The sequence below is a fragment of the Pelophylax lessonae genome (genome assembly GCF_965119305.1).
Source record: "Pelophylax lessonae genome assembly, chromosome: 12".
Lineage (NCBI taxonomy): Eukaryota > Metazoa > Chordata > Amphibia > Anura > Ranidae > Pelophylax > Pelophylax lessonae.
Genome location: NC_138779.1, coordinates 217339746 through 217363649, shown reverse-complemented (window position 1 = coordinate 217363649; position 23904 = coordinate 217339746). Strand labels below are relative to the sequence as shown.

Sequence of the window (23904 nt, the reverse complement as noted above, 5' to 3'; positions counted from 1 at the left end):
TATATATATATATATATATATATGTATATATATGTGTATATATATATATATATATATATATATATATATATATATATATATATATATATAATATATTTCATTCTTCTTCTTCTGACCACATATGATGCCTGACCATCTATGCATAAGCTTGTCAAACGTGCCATTCCAAAACCATGGGGTAATAATATAGAGTAGACAATGTTGCCCATCCCCCACTCCCAGTCCACTCTTTTGGGAAGGCTTTCCACAAAATTTTGGAGTACATCTCTGAAAATTTGGAAGCATTTGGCCTAAAGGACCAAGGAATAACCATTGGACAAGAAGACCTGGCTTGCAATAGGAGTCCCAGTTTTTCCCTAAAGTGTTCAGTAGGGATGAGGTCAGGGCTCAGTGCAGGGCAATTGAGTTCCCCCACACTAAACTGGTCAAATCATGTCTTTATAACAGTTTATCTCAACCTTTTTACATCAGAGGAACACTTGAAATCATTTTCAGGTCTTGAGGAACCCTTGCTAAAAGCAATTCATTGGTGGTTAGTGAAAAAAAATGCCTCTTACATATGTGGTCATGGGGAATAAGGCAGCCCTTACAGTCATGGTCAAATGCAATCCCTATGGACGGCTAAAAAGATTTTTGGCTTCATGCAACTAACTCTACCAAGTGGTATTGACCCCAGAACTATAGAGATATCTTAAAATAGGAGGTCAAACAGTCACAGGTCAAGGAAGCCTCAGCAACCTTAGGAGGAACCCTGGTTGAGAATGGCTGCTTTATAGAGATTACTTTATGCACAGGGGCAACGTCACGCCACAACAGAAAATGACCCTTGTCAAGAGCGGGCGAGAGATCAGTTAGCTGATCCTATAAGTTTGAGGATTTTGAAAAGTGAACAGTTTGATTATTTTATGGGGAAAATTAAATAATAAGTTATGCCCCCCTCCTCCAAACACCTCTTCATATATATGGGATGCGGCTTCCCTCCTATGGTTATTCTTGGCTGTTTGCAGTTCAGCAATGGATGGGCTCTGGCAGTCCCAAAACAACGGGCCTTCCCCTTTAGATAATCCGCCTGCTGCTAGGACACCAAACAAGTAAGGAAAGATTAGATCACCTCTCATCAAGAGTGCCTGACTATTCCTCCCCTTTCTGCCCCGCTGCTCCATTCATAGAAGCCTGTAATACAACTTCTATTAATAAAAAAACAATTTATGAATGGAGGATGGGTGGATGATTGAAAGGTGCACCTCCTCCATTCAGAGATCATGTTTCATTCATAGAAGCTATAGTATGGCTTTTATAAATGCAGGGGCTGGGGAGGAAAGGGCTGGCATAGTCGGGCACTCTTGATAAGGGCCTGCTGCAACCAGGGGAGGACTGGGCCAGAGGGCAGGGGGGCAATTGCCCCCTGGGCCACTCTGATGCCCTGCAAATAGACTGCACAGCTTCTGCCACAGACATGCCGAAATGATCCCTGGTGAAGAGAAGTAAGAAGTCCCCGCTGCTGACCTATTGAGTGCAGGATGAAGACAAGGACAAAGCGCAGCCCCCCCCCAGCATGGATGGTGTAAACTGTGTCCGAGCAGAGGCTGATTCCATGCCCCATTGGAGACTCTCCTCCGGCCAGCCACAACTGAGCTGTCCCAGCTCCCCCCAACCACCCCCTACTGGCCAGGTTGGGAACCCGGATTCGGCCGTTGGGTAGAGAGTACCTGGAGCCGAGCTTCAGCCTGGAATGGGGGTCAGAAGGAGGCTGGAAAGAGGTAGAGTGGGAAGGGGCCGAGTCGCTGTACCATGGGCCTCTGAAATGTACTTGCCCCCTGGGCCTAAAGTTGCCAGTCAGCCCCTGGTTTCAACTCCCACAGTTCTATTAACCACCTCTACCCCAAGTGATTATGACAGCAAAGGTGGGGACGGGGGATCATCATTGTTAGAGGAGGATTTCACTTAACTGAAGAGGCATCAGCACAAGAACCACATCCTATGGACTGTAATTATGTCCCTTGTGCTGATTTTAATGCTTTAAAGTTTAAAGGGAACACTTACCTAATATTATTTAATAATAAAAGCCAAATTGCAGCTGTTCTTCAATTTATATAAAGCTAAATCAGGTTCAAAATAGTATGCAATATGCGTCCCACTGTTAGTCTTTTTATAAACCTTCCATAGACCCAGTAAAAGCTCATATCTTCAGCAGTAAGATCTAGAAACAGACTGTTGTGCTCTGCGTGAAAACAGAGGTGTCTCCATTGTGGTCCGAGACACCTCAGAATGAGTCAGACCTACAGTGTTGCAATCATCAGGAAGTTACATAGTAACATAGTTAGACAGGTTGAAAAAAGACACAAGTCCATTGGTGTTCAACCAAAAAAAACAAAAAACAGTATTGAAAACCCAACCATACAATCCCATATACACAATCCTATACCCGTTGTTGATCCAGTGTGAGCTTTGCTGGTTGGAGCACTATAGGTCTGACCAGGAGGATAATAGCATGCTACAGTATGTGTTGGTGATATGCCAGTAAAAGGGTGAGCAGGAAAAATATAGGATAGATTTGGTGAAAAGTGCACATCAGAGAAAACCTGAGATGCCAGTGCTGTCCTGATTTGAAAAATTATTTTTCTGTATTTATTACTTCATGCAGGGGCATAACTACAGGGGTTGCATGGGTTGCAATTGCAACCGGGCCCCATGCTCCAGGGGGCCTGTGCAGCTTCCATGTACACCTGGATAGGAGGGGTGGCGAGGGCAGCATGTAGAGAAATCACTGTCCTCCTTTTTCCTCCTTTAGCTGCAAGAGGAAAATGGAGGAGATTGGTTCCTCTGCATGCTGCCCCCGCCGCCCCTCCTATCCAGTTCACTTGTGTTCTGCTGTCTCTGGGCCCCTGTGAGCTCCCCTGGTCCCCCCCACACACTGAGCTCCCTCCCCTCTCCTGCTGGCTAATGCAGGGGATCACAATAGAGAACCAGGAAGGGGTCGGTAAATATGGAATTTACCAGCTCCTTCCTTTTCTGAATGGACAGAGTCACAGTCAGTGACATTGAAAAAAAATAAAATAAAATGATAAAAAAGAATACAATTAAAATACCAAAAAATAAAAACTACTGACACCAGTGGGTGAACTTCCAGGATCGCAATGGTCACACTTGTGACCGGGCCCTGGCATTCCACCACCGTGGGGGAGGTCCCAAGATGGCAGGAAGGGGATCCACTGCAGAACTTGAGAAAGGGTCTCGCTGCGGGACCGTAATAAAGGGCACGGCAATGAAAGTGAAGGGCCCTAGGATCAGTGGGAAGAGCCCCAGGCTTGAAGGGAAGGGGTCCAGGGGGCTCTTTATGGTTTCTTGCACCGGGGCCCTGAAGGTTCTAGTTACGCCTCTGACTTCATGAGATCCTGACCAAAATTAAGCAGGCAACAACAGAAGGTATGAAAAATTTACTTTTCTCTATTATTCCTCCTTACTTACGTTACCCTTACATATTTTGCTCTTAGCTTTACAGTGTCCTGCCAACAGTCAATACAAACAGTGTGGTGAAGCTTGTAACCCAACATGCAATGATGCCTCCATCAAGCCATCATCCTGTTCCTCATCTTGCATCGAGACCTGCCAATGTAATGATGGATTTGTGCTGGATGGAGGAAAATGCATACCCAAAGCCGAGTGTGGCTGCATCTTTGAAGGAAAAGTTTATGCCCCAAATGAAAAATTTTGGAGGGACGACAAGTGTGAGGAGCAATGTATTTGTAACCCGAACACCAAGAAAGTGGATTGTAAAAACACTAAATGTAAGCCTACTGAGACCTGTACTGTGGTCAATGGGATCCAAGACTGTTATTCCAACTTTGATGGTACTTGCATAGCATCAGGGGATCCACACTATCAGACCTTCGACGGTGTGAAATATGACTTCCAGGGCACCTGTGTCTACCTGCTCGCGGGACTCTGTAACAACAATGGAGATCTGGTGAACTTCCAAGTCCATGTCCAAAATGAAAACAGAGCTAATAGATTGGTCTCTTACTCTGCTGAAGTACGAGTGTTCATATATGATCTTTCTGTGATAATCAGTCGACGTCATCCAGGCAAGATTCTGGTAAGTTCTCAAATACTTTCTCATTCCATACATGAAGTGGATTTTTTATTTATTTATTTAGTTATTTTTTTTTTTTTACATTAGTCAGTTTATTAAAAGATTATAAGAAAAAACGACATGGTCCACAAGGGACGACAATAGAGGTCACAAATAAACATAGTAACAGGTAAGTTGAAATAGTCAATGAACCAGTAAGATAAATTCACTCTATATGAACCAATATATATATATTTACTCTAGGCAAGTACTATATAGATCTTCACTGTTACAGTACAATGGTTTAGGTGTTGGGATAGATAGGTAAGCAGCGGTATGACTGGATAGGCTAAATCAGGGTTTGTCCTGAGGTTGCTCAGGGTTCCTCCTGAGGTTGTTAGGGGTTCCTAGCAGGTAGGCTAAACCTAGGGTTCCTCCTGAGGTTGCTAGGGGTTCCCTGAGCAATAGGCAATTTCTGCCTCTCAGATAAGTTTCCAATGACACCATTGTTCCTTTTAGCTATCTGTAAGGGGGGTAATTCTTCCCAATGATGACACGAGTAAAGAGAATTCTTCCCACTGACTGTCACACTAATGTATCAGGATTTGTAGATTTTGAATTTTTAGCAGGGGTTCCCCGAGACCAGAAATTTATTTCAAGGGTTCCTCTGTGTTGAAAAGGTTGAGAAACGCTGGGCTAAATGGAAGCATTAGGACTCAATCCTGTTAGTCATATTGGATCCTAATGATGCTCAAACATAAACAATTGCGATGTATATTATTAAGTAACTTGAATGAGTAAGAAAAAGAAGTAAAGAAAAAAAAAAAAAAAAAGAATACATAGAAAGGGTAGGGTGTTGAGAGAGAAAGAGTAGAGGAGGTAGAATATTAATCTTCTTCCCTACGAGGGGGGTCGTATACAGAGAACAGCTTACATAATCGTCCGGTTCAGATGTAGATTAGTACTTTAGAAAAGAATGCCCATTGTGAGGTCCAGTTTCAAGAAGTATGTGGGAAAAGGGAAGTGTATGCATCCGAGAAATCGAAAAGTGAACCAAGGGGTCCAAGTTTTGTGGAAACTTTCGACCCTGTAATTTTCTTGGGCTAAGGTTTCTTCCATTTTGCAGATCTACACTCTGTGTAGCCACTCCTGTATAGTGGGGGCTCGGGTGGTGTGACGGTACTCACCGTCACTGGGAGTGAAAGACAGATACTTAATGGACACTGAGAATATGGCTTGGATTGCTCCAAATGGGGTCTGTATTTGCACTTATGCTAATGTGCATTGTACTTCAATGGCAGAGACAGGCTCTCCCTATTGTTTGTGTATTGAGATGTGATGTGGATTCTGTTAAGCCTGTCTGTCCCATTGTTAAATGTTAATGAACTTTCATATTGTTTCTGTCCAGATGGCTAGATAATTAGTTCAGGTTAATTCTATTTCTGTATACAATTTCATCTGCATATGATAATGTAATCAGGGAACCGCTGACCTATGTGTGGTAATCTGATCAGGAGGGGGAGGTCCATGCTGTATATCAATTCTGTGTGACTGTTTAATAAACAGAAGATTCCAGTACAAGCTACCGAATATACTCGAGCATAAGCCGACCCGAATATAAGCCAAGACCCCTACTTTTACCACAAAAAAAGTGGGAAAACTTATTGACTCGAGTATAAGCATAGGGTGGGAAATGCAGCAGCTACTGGAGCCAACTGGACCACCACGAGACACAAAACAGGGGCTGCGGGCATGGTACAGGAGATGGAGCAGGCCATAGTACAGGCATTGCACAGGTCATGGTAAGGGCACGGCACAGGTCAGGGCACAGGTGATGGTACAGGCATGGCACAGGTGATGGTATAGGCATGGCACAGGTCATGGTACAGGCATGTCACAGGTCATGGTACAGGCATGGCATAGCACAGGTCATGGTACAGGCATGGCATAGCACAGGTCATGGTATAGGCATGGCACAGTAAGTACAGGCATGGCACAGTATGTACAGGCATGGCACAGTAGGTACAGGCATGGCACAGTAGGTATAGGCATGGCACAGTAAGTACAGGCATGTATGTACAGGCATGGCACAGTAGGTATAGGCATGGTACAGTAAGTACAGGCATGGAACAGTTAGTACAGGCATGGCACAGTATGTACAGGCATGGCACAGTAGGTATAGGCATGGCACAGTAAGTACAGGCATGGCACAGTATGTACAGGCATGGCACAGGAGATGCAGTGCTGCGGGCATGGTACAGAGGAATGTCCTGTACCATGCCCGCAGCACTGCATGAGGAAATACAGGGGCTGCGGAGGAGTATCACTTACCTGTCGGCGAGGTGCCGTCTTCGATTTAAAAATCACGCCACCCGGCGCTGCCAATACGTCACCGCAAATGCGCCGCCGATGCTCGGGAAAGGCCAAACACGTTCGGCTATTCCTGGGCATGCGGCACATGTGCAGTGACACGTCGGCGCCGAGCGGCGCCATTTTTAAAAAGACACTCTAGCCAGTGACATGCTGAAAAACTCGGCTTATACTCGAGTATATACAGTAAGGTGTCGGCTAGCTCTGTATGGGGGCGGCTGGAAAATCTGATATCTATGTTCACGACTGTGAGGAAGCTGTATACTGATGGAAGTCCACAAGTACAGTGTGGGCTTCGGTTCCATTACAGGTAGATTTCCACATTGTCGGTATGATCGACTTAGCTGCATTGAGTAAATGCCTCGATAAGGAATTTCTGTTTTTTTCAATTGAAAAATTGGAGGCAGCATGATGCCTCTTATTTCAATTTTGTTTCCGTAATTTGAGATATGCTGTCTCTAGACTTGGCCCAGTATGAAGACAGAGCAGGACAATGCCACCAGATATGGAGGAGTGTACCTTTGTCAGCCTGGCACCGTCTGGGGTGCTCGGGACCATTTGTTAATCTTATCAGGTGTTATGTACCACTGGGTGAGAAGCTTATACTCTGTCTCATGCGTTTTCATACTCAAGGAGCATTTGTGTTCTAGAAGGCATGCCTTTTTCCATTGTTTATCAGGAATAACCAAATTTAGATCCTTTGACCAACTCGTATAACTCCTTTCCAATAAAAATATTGAACCGGGAAATGTGTTGTAATTTCTTCTATATCTATTACAGGTGAACGGGCTTTTGATCAACCTCCCTTTTGCTGTTGACAAAGGTACGGACACGGTGTCCGTATATCGAGCATCCTCTAATGCTCTTCTCCAGACAAGATTTGGTTTAAAGGTCTACTTCAACTGGGACAGTCGAGTTGCTGTCAAAGTTCCAGGCACCTATGCTGGAAAGCTTTGTGGTCTGTGTGGCAACTTTAATGGTTCAAAGGGAAAGGAGTTTATTATGAAGGATGGTCAGATCGCTGCCAATCCAACAATCTTTGGACAAAGCTGGAAAGTACAAAACGTGCATGGGTGTACTGAAGATGATAAGGCCCGCTGCCCTAAAAAGGCAGATTTGGAAAAAGAGTACCGCAGGAGTAAATCTGGTTGTGGTGTCCTACTAGATAAGGATGGGCCTTTTCGTGCCTGCCATAAAGTGTTAGTCCCGGAAGATAGTTTTGAAGACTGCGTGTTTGATGCTTGCTTCTACAAGGGACAACAAGATGTCTTGTGCAAGGTCATAGCCAGTTATGTCTTGTCTTGTCAAGATGCTGGAGCTCATGTATACCCATGGAGATCAGACAATTTTTGCAGTAAGTTTAATACTATTATATACTTTTATGGAATATGTTACATAGTTACATAGTTACATAGTAGGTGAGGTTGAATAAAGACAATAGTCCATCCAGTTCAACTTGTATAGGTGTGTGTGGCCGTAATCATCTCACATAGCCCTTAATGTCCTGATCCTTGAGATGTACAGTGGGTACGGAAAGTATTCAGACCCCCTTAAATTTTTCACTCTTTGTTATATTGCAGCCATTTGCTAAAATCATTTAAGTTCATTCTTCTTCCTCATGAATGTACACACAGCTCCCCATATTGACGGAAAAACACAGAATTGTTGACATTGTTGCATATTTATTAAAAAAGAAAAACTGAAATATCACATGGTCCTAAGTATTCAGACCCTTTGCTGTGACACTCATATATTTAACTTAGGTGCTTTCCATTTCTTCTGATCATCCTTGAGATGGTTCTACACCTTCATTTGAGTCCAACTGTGTTTGATTATACTGATTGGACTTGATTAGGAAAGCCACACACCTGTCTATATAAGACCTTCCAGATCACAATGCATGTCAGAGCAAATGGGAATCATAAGGTCAAAGGAACTGCCTGAAGAGCTCAGAGACAGAATTGTGGCAAGGCACAGATCTGTCCAAGGTTACAAAAAGATTTCTGCTGCACTTAAGGTTCCTAAGAGCACAGTGGCCTCCATAATCCTCAAATGGAAGACGTTTGGGACGACCAGAACCCTTCCTAGACCTGGCCGTCCGGCCAAACTGAGCTATCGGGGGAGAAGAGCCCTGGTGAGAGAGGTAAAGAAGAACCCAAAGATCACTGTGGCTGAGCTCCAGAGATGCAGTCAGGAGATGGGAGAAAGTTGTAGAAAGTCAACCATCACTGCAGCCCTCCACCAATCGGGGCTTTATGGCAGAGTGGCCCGACGGAAGCCTCTCCTCAGTGTAAGACACATGAAAGCCCGCATGGAGTTTGCTAAAAAACACCTGAAGGACTCCAAGATGGTGAGAAATAAGATTCTCTGGTCTGATGAGACCAAAATAGAACTTTTTGGCCTTAATTCTAAGCGGTATGTGTGGAGAAAACCAGGCACTGCTCATCACCTGTCCAATACAGTCCCAACAGTGAAGCATGGTGGTGGCAGCATCATGCTGTGGGGGTGTTTTTCAGCTGCAGGGACAGGACGACTGGTTACAATCGAGGGAAAGATGAATGCGGCCAAGTACAGGGATATCCTGGACAAAAACCTTCTCCAGAGTGCTCTGGACCTCAGACTGGGCCGAAGGTTTACCTTCCAACAAGACAATGACCCTAAGCACACAGCTAAAATAACGAAGGAGTGGCTTCACAACAACTCCGTGACTGTTCTTGAATGGCCCAGCCAGAGCCCTGACTTAAACCCAATTGAGCATCTCTGGAGAGACCTTAAAATGGCTGTCCACCAACGTTTACCATCCAACCTGACAGAACTGGAGAGGATCTGCAAGGAGGAATGGCAGAGGATCCCCAAATCCAGGTGTGAAAGACTTGTTGCATCTTTCCCAAAAAGACTCCTGGCTGTATTAGATCAAAAGTGGGCTTCTACTAAATACTGAGCAAAGGGTCTGAATACTTAAGACCATGTGATATTTCAGTTTTTCTTTTTTAGTAAATCTGCAACAATGTCAACAATTCTGTGTTTTTCTGTCAGTATGGGGTGCTATGTGTACATTCATGAGGAAGAAGAATGAACCTAAATGATTTTAGCAAATGGCTGCAATATAACAAAGAGTGAAAAATTTAAGGGGGTCTGAATACTTTCCGTACCCACTGTAAGTCTAAGAGTCTTTTGAAAGCCACCATACTTCCTGCAGAAACCACATCTTGTGGTAGAGAATTCCACAATCTTGTAGCCCTAACAGTAAAGAACCCCCCTCGTTGCCTGAGGTTAAAACGCTTCTCCTCTAATCGCATTGTATGCCCTCGAGTCATCATGCAATCCCTTCGAATGAACAGCTTTTTTTCTAAGCTGAGATCCCCATTAAGATATTTGTAAATTGCTATCATGTCCCCCCTCAGACGTCTCTTCTCCAGGGAGAATAAATTGAGCGATTGCAGACGCTCTTCATAATTAAGGTCCTCCAACCCCCTAATCAGTTTAGTTGCCCTTCTCTGGACTCTCTCCAGCTCCAACACATCCCTCCTGAGGACTGGCGACCAGAACTGGACAGAATACTCCAGATGCGGTCGGACCAGAGTTTTATAAAGTGGAAGGATTATAGTCTTATCTCTGGAATACATCCCTTTCTTTATGCATGCTAATATTCTGCTGGCTTTGGCAGCTGCCGCTTGACATTGCATGCTGTTGCCTAATCTATCATCAACCAAGACTCCCAGATCCTTCTCCATTTTTGATTCCCCCAAGGGTTCCCCTCCTAACGTGTATTGTGCTTTTATGTTTTTAGTCCCCAAGTGCAACACCTTACACTGCTCCACGTTAAACCTCATTTGCCATGTCGTTGCCCACTCCATTATTTTGTCCAGGTCATTCTGTAGGATATCTGCTTCATGCTGTGCAGTTATTGCCCTGCCTAATTTTGTGTCATCTGCAAAAACTGATAACGAACTACTGATCCCGTCCTCAATGCTGTTTATGAAATTGAACAACGTTGGTCCCAGGACTGAGCCTTGGGGGACCCCGCTTACTACCTCAGACCAGTCTGAGTATGCGCTGTTTATTACCACCCTTTGGACACGGCCTTTTAGCCAGTTCCGTATCCAAGAGCAAACCCTGCTGTCGATACCTGCAGACCTTATTTTATAAATAAAGTGCTTGTGGGGAACTGTATCAAACGCCTTAGCGAAATCCAGGTACACCACATCCACTGGTCTCCCCCTATCTAGCTCAGAGCTCACCTCCTCGTAGAATGATAAGAGATTGGTTTGACAAGAACGCCCATTTGTAAACCCGTGCTGATTACTGCTGATGATGTTGTTGTCTTTAGCAAACTCTACAATATAGTCCCTTATCATCCCCTCCAGTAGTTTACATACTACTGATGTCAGACTGACAGGCCTATAATTTCCTGGGATATGCCTCTGGCCCTTTTTGAATATCAGAATCACGTTTGCTTTCTTCCAATCCCCTGGTACATCTCCTGTCCTAATACTGTCAGCAAAGATCAGGAACAGTGGTCTAGATATAACTTTACTGAGTTCCTTGAGTACTCTCGGACGTACGCCATCCTAAGTTCTTAAAGTATATGTCAGGGCAAACTTGCAATACATGCACAATTTTCCAAGTTTTATCCCTTCAACAATTGCTAAGTAAAGAACCTGTTGATCTGCCAAAAATAAAATGAGCTCCTATCTTCTGTTTATGCATATAACATTTTTAATCTGCTAAAATCTCAACTAGCACTGCCTGCTGGACTAAAGAACTTTACCTATGTTTGTCCCATTCCACATCCATACATTGATTTCTTTCCCCATATTGCTGACTTGATTCCCGAGATTTTGACCATACATTATGGAGTAGGAGTAGCTGTGCTTAGTCACTAGAGGCAGTCAGTACATGGGTAAGATCAGACCTTAGAAAATAAATAGCAAAAGTGTTCAGCGCCAAAATGCAAACATATAAGTCATAAGTTGATATGAAGAGAGTCCAAAAAGTCCATATACATAGATGATAATTAATGATGAAAAAGAAAAGGAATTCCAACACCAAGTTTGTCTTTTCAAACAGTGCAACACCGCGTGCTCTAATAGGGATGTCTCCTTACCGGAATGTTTGACCCCTGTTTAGGAGAGGTCAAACGAGCATATATCGAGATGAGGACCTCTAGGTATATGATACCTCCGGTGGATAATGGCACTTGGTCCGTGAAAAGTAGTGTCTCCAGTCACCTCCACACCTCTCAAGCTCCTCGGCAGGGACAATAGAAATATACCTCCAAAGAACAAGGAAGACTCGGATGGTGCAGTACGTTCAATTTATTAAAAAGATGTAAAGTAAAAAACTCACATGTCAGCAGATGATACAGAACATGATAGTCAAGATGGCCGTGGCTGTGGGCGTGTCTACGTGCGGGCGTGTCTGACGCGTTTCGTCTTCACAAGGACGTTTTCCAAGGCCTTTCTTTTTAATAAATTGAACGTACTGCACCATCCGAGTCTGATCCGATCATCAACGGGGAAGCCGATGCACGTGTCAGGTGGCTCTGCTCCCTGCTGAGAGAGAAGGACGGTCGGCTGTTGTAAACACAGCCGACCGTCCTTCTCCCTGAAAGGATCACAGAGCTCATGTGATCCTTCTATATAGGGTCACATGTCTCTATGGTCATCTCAGAAGCCACGCCCCCCCACAGTTAGAATCACTCCCCTAGGGTCACATTTAACCCCTTTGATCACCTATACTGTTAACCCCGTTCCCTGCCAGTGTCATTATTACAGTAACAGTACATATTTTTAGCACTGATTACTGTAGTAATGTCACTGGTACCCCCAAAAGTGTCAAAAATGGCAGTTAGGGGTCCGAGCTGTGCGCCGCAATGTCGCAGTCCCCCATAAAATTTCAGATCGCCACTATTACTAGTAAAAAAAAAAACAATAAAAATGACATAAATCTTTCCCGTAGTTAGTAGACACGATAACTTTTGCGCAAACCAATCAAAATACGCTTATTGTGATTTTTTTTTTACCAAAAATATGTAGCAGAAAACAAATTGGCCTAAAATGTTAAAACATTTTGATTTTTAAATTATTTTGGGGGGGAATGTTATATAGCAGAATGTGAAAAATATTGTTATTATTTTTTTTTTTTCAAAATTGTTGCTATTTTTTTGTTTAAACTGCAAAAAATAAAAATCGCAGAGGTGATCAAATACCACCAAAAGAAATCTCTATTTATGGGAAAAAACGGACGTCAATTTTATTTGGGTACAGCGTCGCACGACCGCGCAATTGTCCGTTAAAGTAACGCAGTGCCGAATCGCAAAATATGGCCTGGTCAGGAATGGGGTAAAATCTTCCGGTCTTAAAGCAGTTAAAAATACGCTCATTGAGGACTTTTTTTTGTCAAAGACATGCAGCTAAATACATTTTGGCCTAAATATATGACAAAAATTTAATATATTGGATATTTTTTAACTGTCAAAGTAGAAAAATATTGTTATTTTTTCAAAATCGTCGCTTTTTTTTATTAATATCGCAAAAAATGAAAATTGCACAGGTGATCAAATACCACCAAAAGAAAGCTCTGTTTGTGGGAAAAAAAGGACGTAAATTTTGTTTGGGTACGGCGTTGCATGACCGCGCAATTGTCAGTTAAAGTCGCACAGTGCGGAATCACAAAAAGTGGCCTGGACGTAAAGCAGGAAAATCCTCCGGTGGTAAAGTGGTTAAGGGGGAAAATCTTCTGATCCAAAAGTGGTTAAAGTCCTTTTATGAACCGAATCGCAAAATAGGGCCTGGTCATTAAGGGGGGGGGGCAAATCCTTCCGGACTTAAAGTGGTTAAAAATAAACTCAGAACACTTTTGAAGGATTTAGTGGCGTACATTGAACTGAATATCGGAGGGGAAGCATAGTGAGATGTAGAAACGGTGGGACAACATACGTAAAACTGGGGCATTTGTGCGGATGTCAGTAACTCCAAATTACTCCAAGCATTGCTATGGCAATGGTACTCTCATTCAGTTGATCCATTGTTAAAGTTTCAGGAAAGAAGGTTCTTCAACAAACACACCAATCGTTCCAGAAATGAGAGTGAGTATAACCCGGAAGTTACATGTAGAGGTCACTTTCATGTCGTAATTTCCCTTTTCACAAAAACTAACGATAAAATGGTTAATTTATGTTCACGGAACGTTTATCTTTCGAAATTTGATCGTTCCATGATGGTAGTATCTATTGCCATTCTGATAAATCGTTCGATTTTAGAAAACTCACACGGCCGATTTTTCTGCTAGTGTATGGCCACCATAAGGAGGAAATCTAACAGCAGAAATATATTCACCTCGGTCCTTTCAATAAAACAAATGACTTGCAAAACCAAGACCCGTCAATGTATATTTTTCTTTGTCAGGAAGAAACATTTCACTGTAGGACATTGAATTTCTCTTGTGGTTTTATTTTTTTTTTAGGTCCAAAATGTGGTCCAAAAAGTCACTATGACATCTGTGCATCTGGATGCTCCCCAACATGTTTTACTCTTTCTTCACCGCCAGATTGCGACCCAACGTGTTCTGAGGGTTGCGTCTGCGATGATGGCTTCATTCTTGGTGGTGATGTCTGTGTCCCTATCGCCCAGTGCGGCTGCGCTCATGAGGACATCTTTTACAAGCTTAATACAACTTTTGTCAAAGATTTTTGCACCCAGCTGTGCAGCTGTACAGAGAATGGGGAGATTAGTTGTGAGCCTTTCTCCTGTGAGCCAAACGAGGAGTGCACCGTCATCGACGGAGTCATGAAGTGCCAACCAATTCGATCAGCTGAGTGTTCCGTATTCGGTGGTTCCCACTTTATGTCTTTTGATGGGCTAGCTTTTGATCTTTATGGCACCTGCACCTACGTTCTTGTCCAAGCCAAGACTTTCAATCCCAATTTAATACCCTTTGTCATCACTGTGAAAAATGAGAAACTGGGGAAAGCATTGGTTGCTGTATCCATTTATGATTACATTGTATCTCTCCAACACGACATGAATGAAAGAATTAAGGTAAAGTAGAGTGAACCTCAACAGTTTAAAGACCATCACAAGTTTTTATTTTGTTTAAAGTATACCAGTACAGCACTTTCCCAAAATATCAGCAATATCGGTAACCTCAGGGGCCGATTCCGATATATCGGGGAAAGTGCAGATCAGCCCTCGATATATCGGCTTTGCCGATAATCGGTCTATCCCTAATTAGAACCCCTGTCAGTTTTCATTGCTGTCTGTGCCCCCATTAGCTAGATACACCCTCTCTATTTGTCCTGTTTACCACTATTGTTAAAAATGAAAGTAAAAAGAAGATCCCGAATTTTGGGTTGTCCCCAGAAAGTATTAGAAGGGAAATCTTCCAATGTGGACACTAGTTCTGTTTTTTTTGTATACAAAAAAAATAAATAATAAATAAAGAATAAAAAAAATAAATAAATAAAGAATAAAAAAAAGATTAAGGTTTGCCAGGGTTAGTGTAAGAGCCCATTCACATAGGGGCGACACGACTTGCTGGGGCGACCTTGGCGCGACATGCACGGACTTTATATAATTGAAGTCAATGCAAGTCGCCTCCAGGTCGCCCCAAAGTAGTACAGGACCCTTTTTCAAAGTCGGAGCGACTTGTGTCGCTCCTTATAGAACGGGTCCTGTACTATTCAATGGCGAGCGACCCACCGCGACTTCTCAGGTGACCAAGTCGCCTGACAAGTCGCGTTAGTGTGAATGGGGTCTTAGGGTCAAGGTCAGGGTCAAAGGTGAAGGTTGAGGCCAAAGGTCATGGTCAGCATACTTTGGGTAGAATTAATTTTAAAATTCGTATCAGTGTCAGTGTGTTTTAGGCAGGATATAAAGAATGCAGAAGAAAAAATCAAATAAAAATTAAAAATGAAGAATAAAAAAAAAGATTAAGGTTTGCCAGGGTTAGTGTTAGGGTCAAGGTCAGGGTCAAAGGTGAAGGTCGGGGCAAAAGGTCATAATCAGCATTCTTTGGGTAGAATTTAAATTTTTTTTTTTTTTTAAATTGGTAATTGGTTAGTGTCAGTGTCAGTGTGTTTTAGGCAGGACAAAAAAAATGCATACAAAAAAAAAAAAAGAATCAAATAAAAAATAAAGAATAATAAAAAAAAAAATATATAAGATCAAGGTTTGCCAGGGTTAGTGTTAGGGTCAAGGTCAGGGTCAAAGGTGAAGGTCGGGGCCAAAGGTCATGGTCAGCATACTTTGGGTAGAATTAAAAAATATATTTTTTTTAAATTAGTATCAGTGTCAATTAGTGGCAGTATCAGTGTTAGTGTGTTTTAGGCAGAATAAAAAAGAAAAATGCATACAAATAAAAAAAAAAAAAAAAGAATCAAATAAAAGTTAAAAATAAAGAATACAAAATATAGAAAACAAGATCAAGGTTTGCCAGGGTTAGTGTTAGGGTCAAGGTCAGGGTCAAATGTGAAGGTTGGGGGCCAAAGGTCACGGTCAGCATACTTTGGGTAGTATTAAAAAATATATATTTTTTAAAATTAGTATCAGTGTTAGTTAGTGTCAGTATCAGTGTCAGTGTGTTTTAGGCAGGATAAAAAAAATGCATAAAAAATCAAATAAAAATTAAAAATAAAGAATAATAAATAAAAAAAAAAAAAACAAGATCAAGGTTTGCCAGGGTTAGTGTTAGGGTCAAGGTCAGGGTCAAAAGTGAAGGTCGGGGCCAAAGGTCATGGTCAGCATACTTTGGGTAGAATTAAAAAATATATGTTTTTTTAAATTAGTATCAGTGTCAGTGTGTTTTAGGCAGGATAAAAAAAATGTATACGAAAAAAAAAAAAAATCAAATAAAAATTAAAAATGAAGAATAAAAAAACAAGATCAAGGTTTGCCAGGGTTAGTGTTAGGGTCAAGGTCAGGGTCAAAGGTGAAGGTTGGGGGCCAAAGGTCATGGTCAGCATACTTTCGGTAGAATTAAAAAATATTTTTTTTTTTTTAATTAATATCAGTGTCAGTTAGTGTCAGTGTGTTTTAGGCAGGTTAAAAAAATGTGTACCATCGTTTCTAGGCTGTACTATGGGTACAAACAACAACTCACATACACATATGTGGTACTGCTGCAATCGTCAGGAGCAGGAGAATTTATTTTGAGTTGTTCTTTAGTGGTAAATTATGATAATAGCAAGAAATAAACAGCTAAACTAAAAATATATATATATATATATATATATATATATATATACAGTATATATATATATATATATATATATACACATATACACACACATATATATATATATATATATATATATATATATATATACATATACATATACATATATATATATATATATATTAATTTTTTTTTTTTTTTTTACTATTTTGGTGCAGTTTTCCTTATATATATACACATATACACACACATATACACACACATATATATATATATATATATATATATATATATATATATATATATATACACATATACATATACATATACATATACACATATATATATATATATATATATATAATTTTTTTTTTTTTTTTTTTTACTATTTTGGTGCAGTTTTCCTTTGATAATAAAAAATAATAATCAGAATATATCAGTTACCATTTACCATCAATAGAAAGCTCAACAAGGCACAATTCACCTGGATATCCTAAGTATGATATGTACAGTTTTACTAACACATGTCAAAGTTGCAAAATTGCTTAGTCATTTAGATTTATTTTACCCTTAGATGTGAAAGGGTTAAATGATGGTGTTACCTTTACATGGTTGATTAGCTAGGTGGGCTCATTGCAAGAGAGTGACACCTTCGTAAAGGTCATTTGGAAAGAGAGGATGGGGTCAGAGGTTCTTGAAGGAAAATCCCACTTTCGGGGTCCCTGATAGATTTTATGTGGGGATTCAATGCATTAATTACATACACAGATGAAATGGGTTTGGTGCAGCCGACTTTGTTTTATTAGAATTGAAAAAATATTATTCCGTATCTAAAACTTCAATTTTTCAATTTTTTGGCTCTGTCTATACTAACCAATGCGCTACATTCTGCTGAAATGTTTCCCTTAGGTCAACGGCATTTGGCACAATCTACCAATAAATTTAGAAAACGGCAAGATCATAGCCTATCAGCACGGCAACCAAGTAATCCTTGATACAAATTTTGGCCTTAAGCTCAGCTATGACTTGGTCTTTAGTTTGGTGGTCACGGTTTCTGGGAATTACAAGGGACAGTTAAGCGGTTTATGTGGCAATTACAATGGTGAAAAGACGGATGACTATGAGCTACCAGACAAGACCATGGCCCCAGAGGCCGTTAGCTTTGCAGCATCCTGGAAGGTGCCGGTTCCTGGGGAGGAGTGTGACCATGGATGCGGTAAACCTGGAAACGAGTGTCCTGTTTGTGACATGGAAACGCAAGAAGAATTCAAGTCCGATTCATATTGCGGCTTCCTAAAATCCTCCCCGGCATTAAGTCCTTGCTTTCCTGTTATAAGTCCCGATAGGTTTTTTGACAATTGTGTGTTGGACATGTGTTCCAGTCTGGGAGACCTAACCGTTCTGTGCCACAGTATTCAGGGTTATGTATCAGCGTGTCAAGTCGCCTCTGTCGTCATTCAGGAATGGAGGACGGAAATCTTCTGCCGTAAGTAAAATGCATTAAAAAAAAAACATACATGAAAAAAGTATTTATATAAAATACGGTTAGGAAAAATGCAAACTGGTTGTTAACCTCCCTGGCGGTCTGATTATGTCAGGATTTCTGTGCTAAAAGCGGTACTTCTTTTGCATGGAAATCTGTTGTTTTACATTTTAAAACTCACCTTCCCCTGCGATCCCCCGCTGTCCTCCCCCGCCGTCCTTCCCCACCGTCCTCCCCACTGTCCTCCCCCCGCCATCCTCCCCTGCCATCCTCCCCACCATCCTTCCCCGCCTTTCTCCCCCACCGTCCTCCCCACCGTCCTCCCCAGCCGTCCTCCCCTGCGTCCTTCCCTTCCGTCCTCCCCTGCCGTCCTTCCCCACCATTCTCCCCGCGGTCCCCCCTGCCATCCTCCCCCACCGTACTTCCCCACCGTCATCCCCCACCGTCCTCCCCGCCGCCCTTCCCCACCGTCCTCCCCACTGTCCTCCCCCCACCATCCTCCCCTGCCATCTTCCCCACCGTCCTTCCCCGCAGTTCTCCCCCACCATCCTCCCCGCCGTCCTCCCCAGCCGTCCTCCCCACCGTACTTCCCCGCCGTACTTCCCCTGGTCCTCCCCTGCCGTCCTTCCCCACCATCCTCCTCGCCGTCCTTCCCCTGCTGTCCTCCCCACTGTCCTCCTCCCGCCGTCCTCCCCACTGTCCTCCCCGCCGTCCTCCCCGCCGTCCTCCTCGCCGTCCTGCCCTGAAGTCCTCCCCGCTGTCCTTCCCCACCCTCCTTCCCGCCGCCCCCCCCGCCGTCCTCCCCCACCGTCCTCCCCGCCGTACTTCCCTGCCATCCTCCCTAAAGCCCCCCCCACCGTCCTCCCCACTGTCCTTCCCCACTGTCCTCCCCGCTGTCCTCCCCCGCTATCCTCCCCCGCTGCCCTCCCCTGCCGTCCTCCCTCGCCATCCTCCCCCGCCGCCCTTCCCCGCCGTCCTCCCTGCCGTCCTTCCCTGCCATTCTCCCCCGCCGTCCTCCCCCACCATCCTGCCCCACCGTCCTTCCCCACCCTCCTCCCCGCTGTCCCCCCCGCCGTCCTCCCCCACCATCCTCCCGCTGTCCTTCCCTGCTGTCCTCCCCCGCCGTCCTTCCGCTGTCCTCCCATTCTGTGCTCGGCCGATGCCGGCACCTGTCTTCCGGTTCCCTTTCCTGCGAGCGTTGCGACGCAGGGGGGGTGGAACCGGCGGCAAATTCAAAAATGTAAATACACCAAATGAGATGATAGAAAGCTGTGATCCTAATGGATTACCCTGTATCATCCCATTTCACCACAGGATTTCACCTGGTGACTTTTCCAGTGCCCTGCCTGTGCTTTTCCAGTGCTTTGTGCCTGGAAAATAGAGAACAACCAAGGAGTCCAAAAAGCGTTCTTTCTGCGCAAAAGCGCTTTTAAAAGAACTGGAAAACAGCGACAGCGAAACGGAGTTACTTGAAGAACTGAGCGATAGCGATTGGTGGGAAAATTGGTCATCAGGTACGGAAAGTGACGACAGCGACGATTCTGATGTCTCTTTTTGGCACATCGCTTGTGGAATTTGGGAAGAATATCATATGATTCTTCAGAATTTCCAACGGAGCGATGTGCCAGAAAGAGACATCAGAATCGTCGCTGTCCTCATTTTCCGTACCTGATGATGATTTTTTCCACTAATCGCTTAGAGCCAGGAGTAGTCAAATCCTCAACACCTTTTTGTGCATTTTTCTTATACAAAAGTTTTATTTTGAAAATAAGAGCAGTAACATACATCCAAAACACGATACATGTGTACAATTAGATAAAAAAAACTGGAACGCAGAGAAATAGACATTGGCAGAACATGTTACAGACACAGTACGTGCGCCAACCGGGAAACAGCACGGTCCAAACAATAAACATCGTCAGGAAAAGGTTCATTATGTTCCAACGAGCAAACAAAGGCTGGGCCTGAGAGTACCAATCCAGAGAGGGATACATCAGTACGAGACAAAGAAAAGGAAAAAAAGGGGGAAAGAGTGGAAAGGTAGGACAAACAATAAGAGAGACGACAAAGAGAGAAGCTAAATAAAAGAGGGGGAAAAGGGAGGGGGGAGGGGGGAGTAGGTACTGCGGGGTGCGCGCCCAGGAGGCATTTAGAGAGAGAGAAGGGTGGTCTGGAATCTGGAAGGGGCCACTGTCGAGATCCAGGGGTCCCATACCTTGAGAAACTTGGCGTGAGTGTCAGAAACTATCGCAGTCAACTTTTTGTTAACAAGAATATCATTCATACGTTTTTTTGCCGCCTCAAAACTAAGCAACGGGGTCTTCCAAGATCGGGCAATGGTCAACTTCGTAGCCGTAAACAAGTGCTGAGCCAACTGTCGCTGTGCACGAGTCAAATCAGGTATAGGCTTACACAAGAGAGCCTCATACGGGTCCTTCTTCAGGGTGACTTGAAAAATATTACGGAGCAAGGCATAAATCCTAATCCACAGTCTGCGCACTCTGGGACATGTCCACCAAATATGTGCCATAGTCCCCTCCTGAGCGCATCCTCGGAAGCACAGGGGGGAATAGGCGGGTATAAATTTAGCCAGTCTGGCCGGAGTATAGTACCATCGGTAAAATACCTTATATGCATTTTCCAGAATCAAGACATTACGGGAACACTTAGAGAGAGCCGCCGTCATGTGCTGCCAATCTTCCCTGTCTAAACCGCCCCCCAGTTCAAGTTCCCAGTTAGAATGATAGGCCGTGAAGGGGGGTGTATCGCAGGCGATAATGGAGGCATATAGAAGGGATATAAGTCCCGGCGAGTGGGGCTGTGCCCTACAGATGCTTTCAAATGGCGTAAGCGTATAGGGTAAGGGTCTATGCTTAATGAGTTCCTTTTTGTGCATTTTTTCTTTACTATGACAGTTTGATTTTTTTTTTTCAAATGAAGACTTATCTCCGGGGAAAAAAAGTCCCCGCAATGCAATGGTTATGTGGTTGTTCATGTCTAGGGTACTGGAAAAATCAGTTTCCTTACCTGACACTTTCCTATTCCGCTACGCTCTGATATGTGGACTGCCCCTTAGTGTCCTCACATCCAATGCTGGGTTATGGGGCCTAGGGCATGCACCAGATAAAATATTGGGGACAAGAGATGGAGGGAGCCTCCCTAGCTTCATGGAGGGATCCTGCGGGTGCAATGGATCAGGTAAGTAAAAATGTATTTCCCGGTACCCTCCACAAAGGAGAGTACAAGCAACAAGCATTTTATCCTTGCAGTGCCGGGGTAGCCCCACTGAAAGGAAGGATCTTTGTTTTCTTGGAGTTCAGCTTTAAAAATTTGAACTTAAAACTTTGTGTTTTCTGTTGATTTTTGTTTTAAATAGCCATCCACTGTCCACCCAACAGCCGATATGATCTTTGTTCTGATGTCGTTGCCATACATTGTGCCATATTTACTGACTCAGACAAGCTGCCTTCCTATTGTTCCGAGGGATGCTCATGTAATGAAGGCTACTTCTTTGATGGGAAAGGTTATGTTCCGAAGGACAAGTGTGGCTGCTTTGAAAATGGAATTTACTACAAGGTTTGTATAACAGGTAGGGGGGTTGACCATGTGACTAGATAGAGGGTAGCTCTAAAATGGTTCTAAAGGCTCAAGGTTTTACTATATGCATGAAGGTAAAAAAACATCTGGGTGCAGCCCCCCGCTTATTTTTACCTGAGCCCCATCTCAATCCAGCAATGTGCGTGAGAGCAGTGGCTCTCCCAGGTCTCTCTCTCCTCATTGGCTCACACAGCAGCGGGAGCCATTGGCTCCTTCTGTTGTCAATCCCAGCTAGTAAATCAATGAGAAGAGAGCAGAGGTGGGACTGAGCCACGCTCTGTACGTGAATGAGCAATATCTATTTACAGGAGCGTGGCACAGGAGCATGCCTGCTCGAGTGCCCCCATAGCAAGAGGCTTGCTACTGGGAGCACTCAGCAGGGGAGAGGAGCCAGGACAGCTGGAGGGGGACCCAAAAAGAAAAGGATTGGGGCTGCTCTGTGCAAAAACCATTACACAGAGCAGGTAAATATAACATGTTTGGTAATTTTTCTTTTTAAATAACAGCCTTTAGGATCACTTAGGGATGAATTTACTATAGTAGGGGTACAACACTGGCAAATGGAGTGGCTGCTCACCCAAAAAAAGTTACTGGAAAACAATTGATACCGAAGTATCCACCCCCAGTGGGTTTTTAGGCAGCAAAGTGAGTGGTCAAAAAATGAAAAGGTATTATAAAAATATGCTTTATTAACATTTTACAAAATACACTTAACCACTTAAGCCCCGGAGGATTTGGCTGCTAAAAGACCAGGGGGTTTTTTGTGATTTTTTACTGCGTGACTTTAACGGACAATTGCGCGGTCGTGCAACGCTGTACCTAAACAAATTTGACGTCCTTTTTTTTCCACAAACAGAGCTTTCTTTTGGTGGTATTTGATCACCTGTGCGATTTTTTGATCATGCGCTATAAACAAAAAAAGAGCGTCAATTTTGCAAAAATAACAATATTTTTCAAATTTTTTTATATTATGAAATTCCCCCCAAAAAAATTTAAAAATCAAAATTTTTTAACATTTTCGGCCAATTTGTTTTATGCTACATATGTTTGGTAAAAAAAAATCGCAAAAAGCGTATTTTGATTGGTTATCGCGTTTACTAACAAAGGGATAGATTTTTGTCGTTTTTGGTGTTTTTTGTTTAACGCGTAATGGCGGCGATCTGCAATTTTTTTTTTCGGTACTGCGACATTGCGGCGGACAGATCGGACCCTTGACTGATATTTTTGACACTTTTGGGGTTACCAGTGACATTACTGCAGTAATCAGTGCTATACATATGCACTGTTACTGCAAAAATGACACTGGCAGGGAAGGGGTTAACTGTATTGGAGAGGGAGGGGTTAAGTGTGTCCTAGGGGCGTGTTTCTAACTGTAAAGGGACATGGCTATTGGTGTAAAAACAAAGATCAATGGTCCTACATAGTAGAACCGTTTTATCTTCATTTTAACACCAGGGAGAATGACGGGCGGCTTGTTTACATAAGCCGCTCCGCCTTTCTCCCTTCACCGGAGCGATCGTGAGTGACCGGCGGACGAACGGGTCCACCGGTCACACGCACTGACTTGTCAGTGAATGAGCCTCAGCGCCCGCCCACAATTGGCTCACAAGTCAGTGACAGGTGAGTGACGTACCCATACGTCACTCTGCCTGGCCGGGGCTGACCGCCGCAGTATATAGTCGTGCGGTGGTCGGCAACCGGTTAATATAAAAAAAAACAAATGGGGGAAACATGAATAAAGGCTCCAGTTACAAATGGTAACAATAAATGTCTCATAAAATATCATTACATCATGGAATGGTAGTACACAGCATCGACCCCAAAGTGGATAATGGGGGAGCACAAACCCCGACGCGTTTCGACCTACAGAAGGTCTTCCTCAGGGGGACTATACTGTCTAGAGAGAACACATTATAATTTACAATATGTCTGCAAGACAGATCAATAGTATTCATACAATTGTACATTGAATTTTACCATGAAGATGAGATCACTTGAAGACCAAGGAGCAGATAAAAGTACGTAGGATCCTCTTCACTCAAAGGGGCACAGATACCTCCCGCCCCGGGCAGCCGGACAGGCGTAAAGGTCTGCAAGGCGTCACCAAAATGTATTAAGTGTATTTTGTAAAATGTTAATAAAGCATATTTTTACAATACCTTTTCATTTTTTGACCACTCACTTTGTTGCCTAAAAACCCACTGGG

The 23904-nt window shown here is 43.3% G+C and overlaps 1 protein-coding gene across 1 annotated transcript in view; it reads left to right on the top strand.

Annotated features, from left to right (window-relative positions):
• LOC309569034 (IgGFc-binding protein-like) overlaps nt 1–23904 on the top strand; it is a gene marked incomplete at both ends in the record, with an annotated part of 181502 nt that overhangs the window by 116823 nt on the left and 40775 nt on the right. Inside the window, 6 exons of the mRNA XM_082274795.1 lie at nt 3495–4096; nt 6905–7033; nt 7223–7796; nt 13910–14484; nt 17528–18104; nt 21478–21690. Of these exons, the coding sequence (XP_082130921.1) occupies nt 3495–4096; nt 6905–7033; nt 7223–7796; nt 13910–14484; nt 17528–18104; nt 21478–21690 (2670 nt within the window). The remainder of the gene's footprint in view (nt 1–3494; nt 4097–6904; nt 7034–7222; nt 7797–13909; nt 14485–17527; nt 18105–21477; nt 21691–23904) is intronic.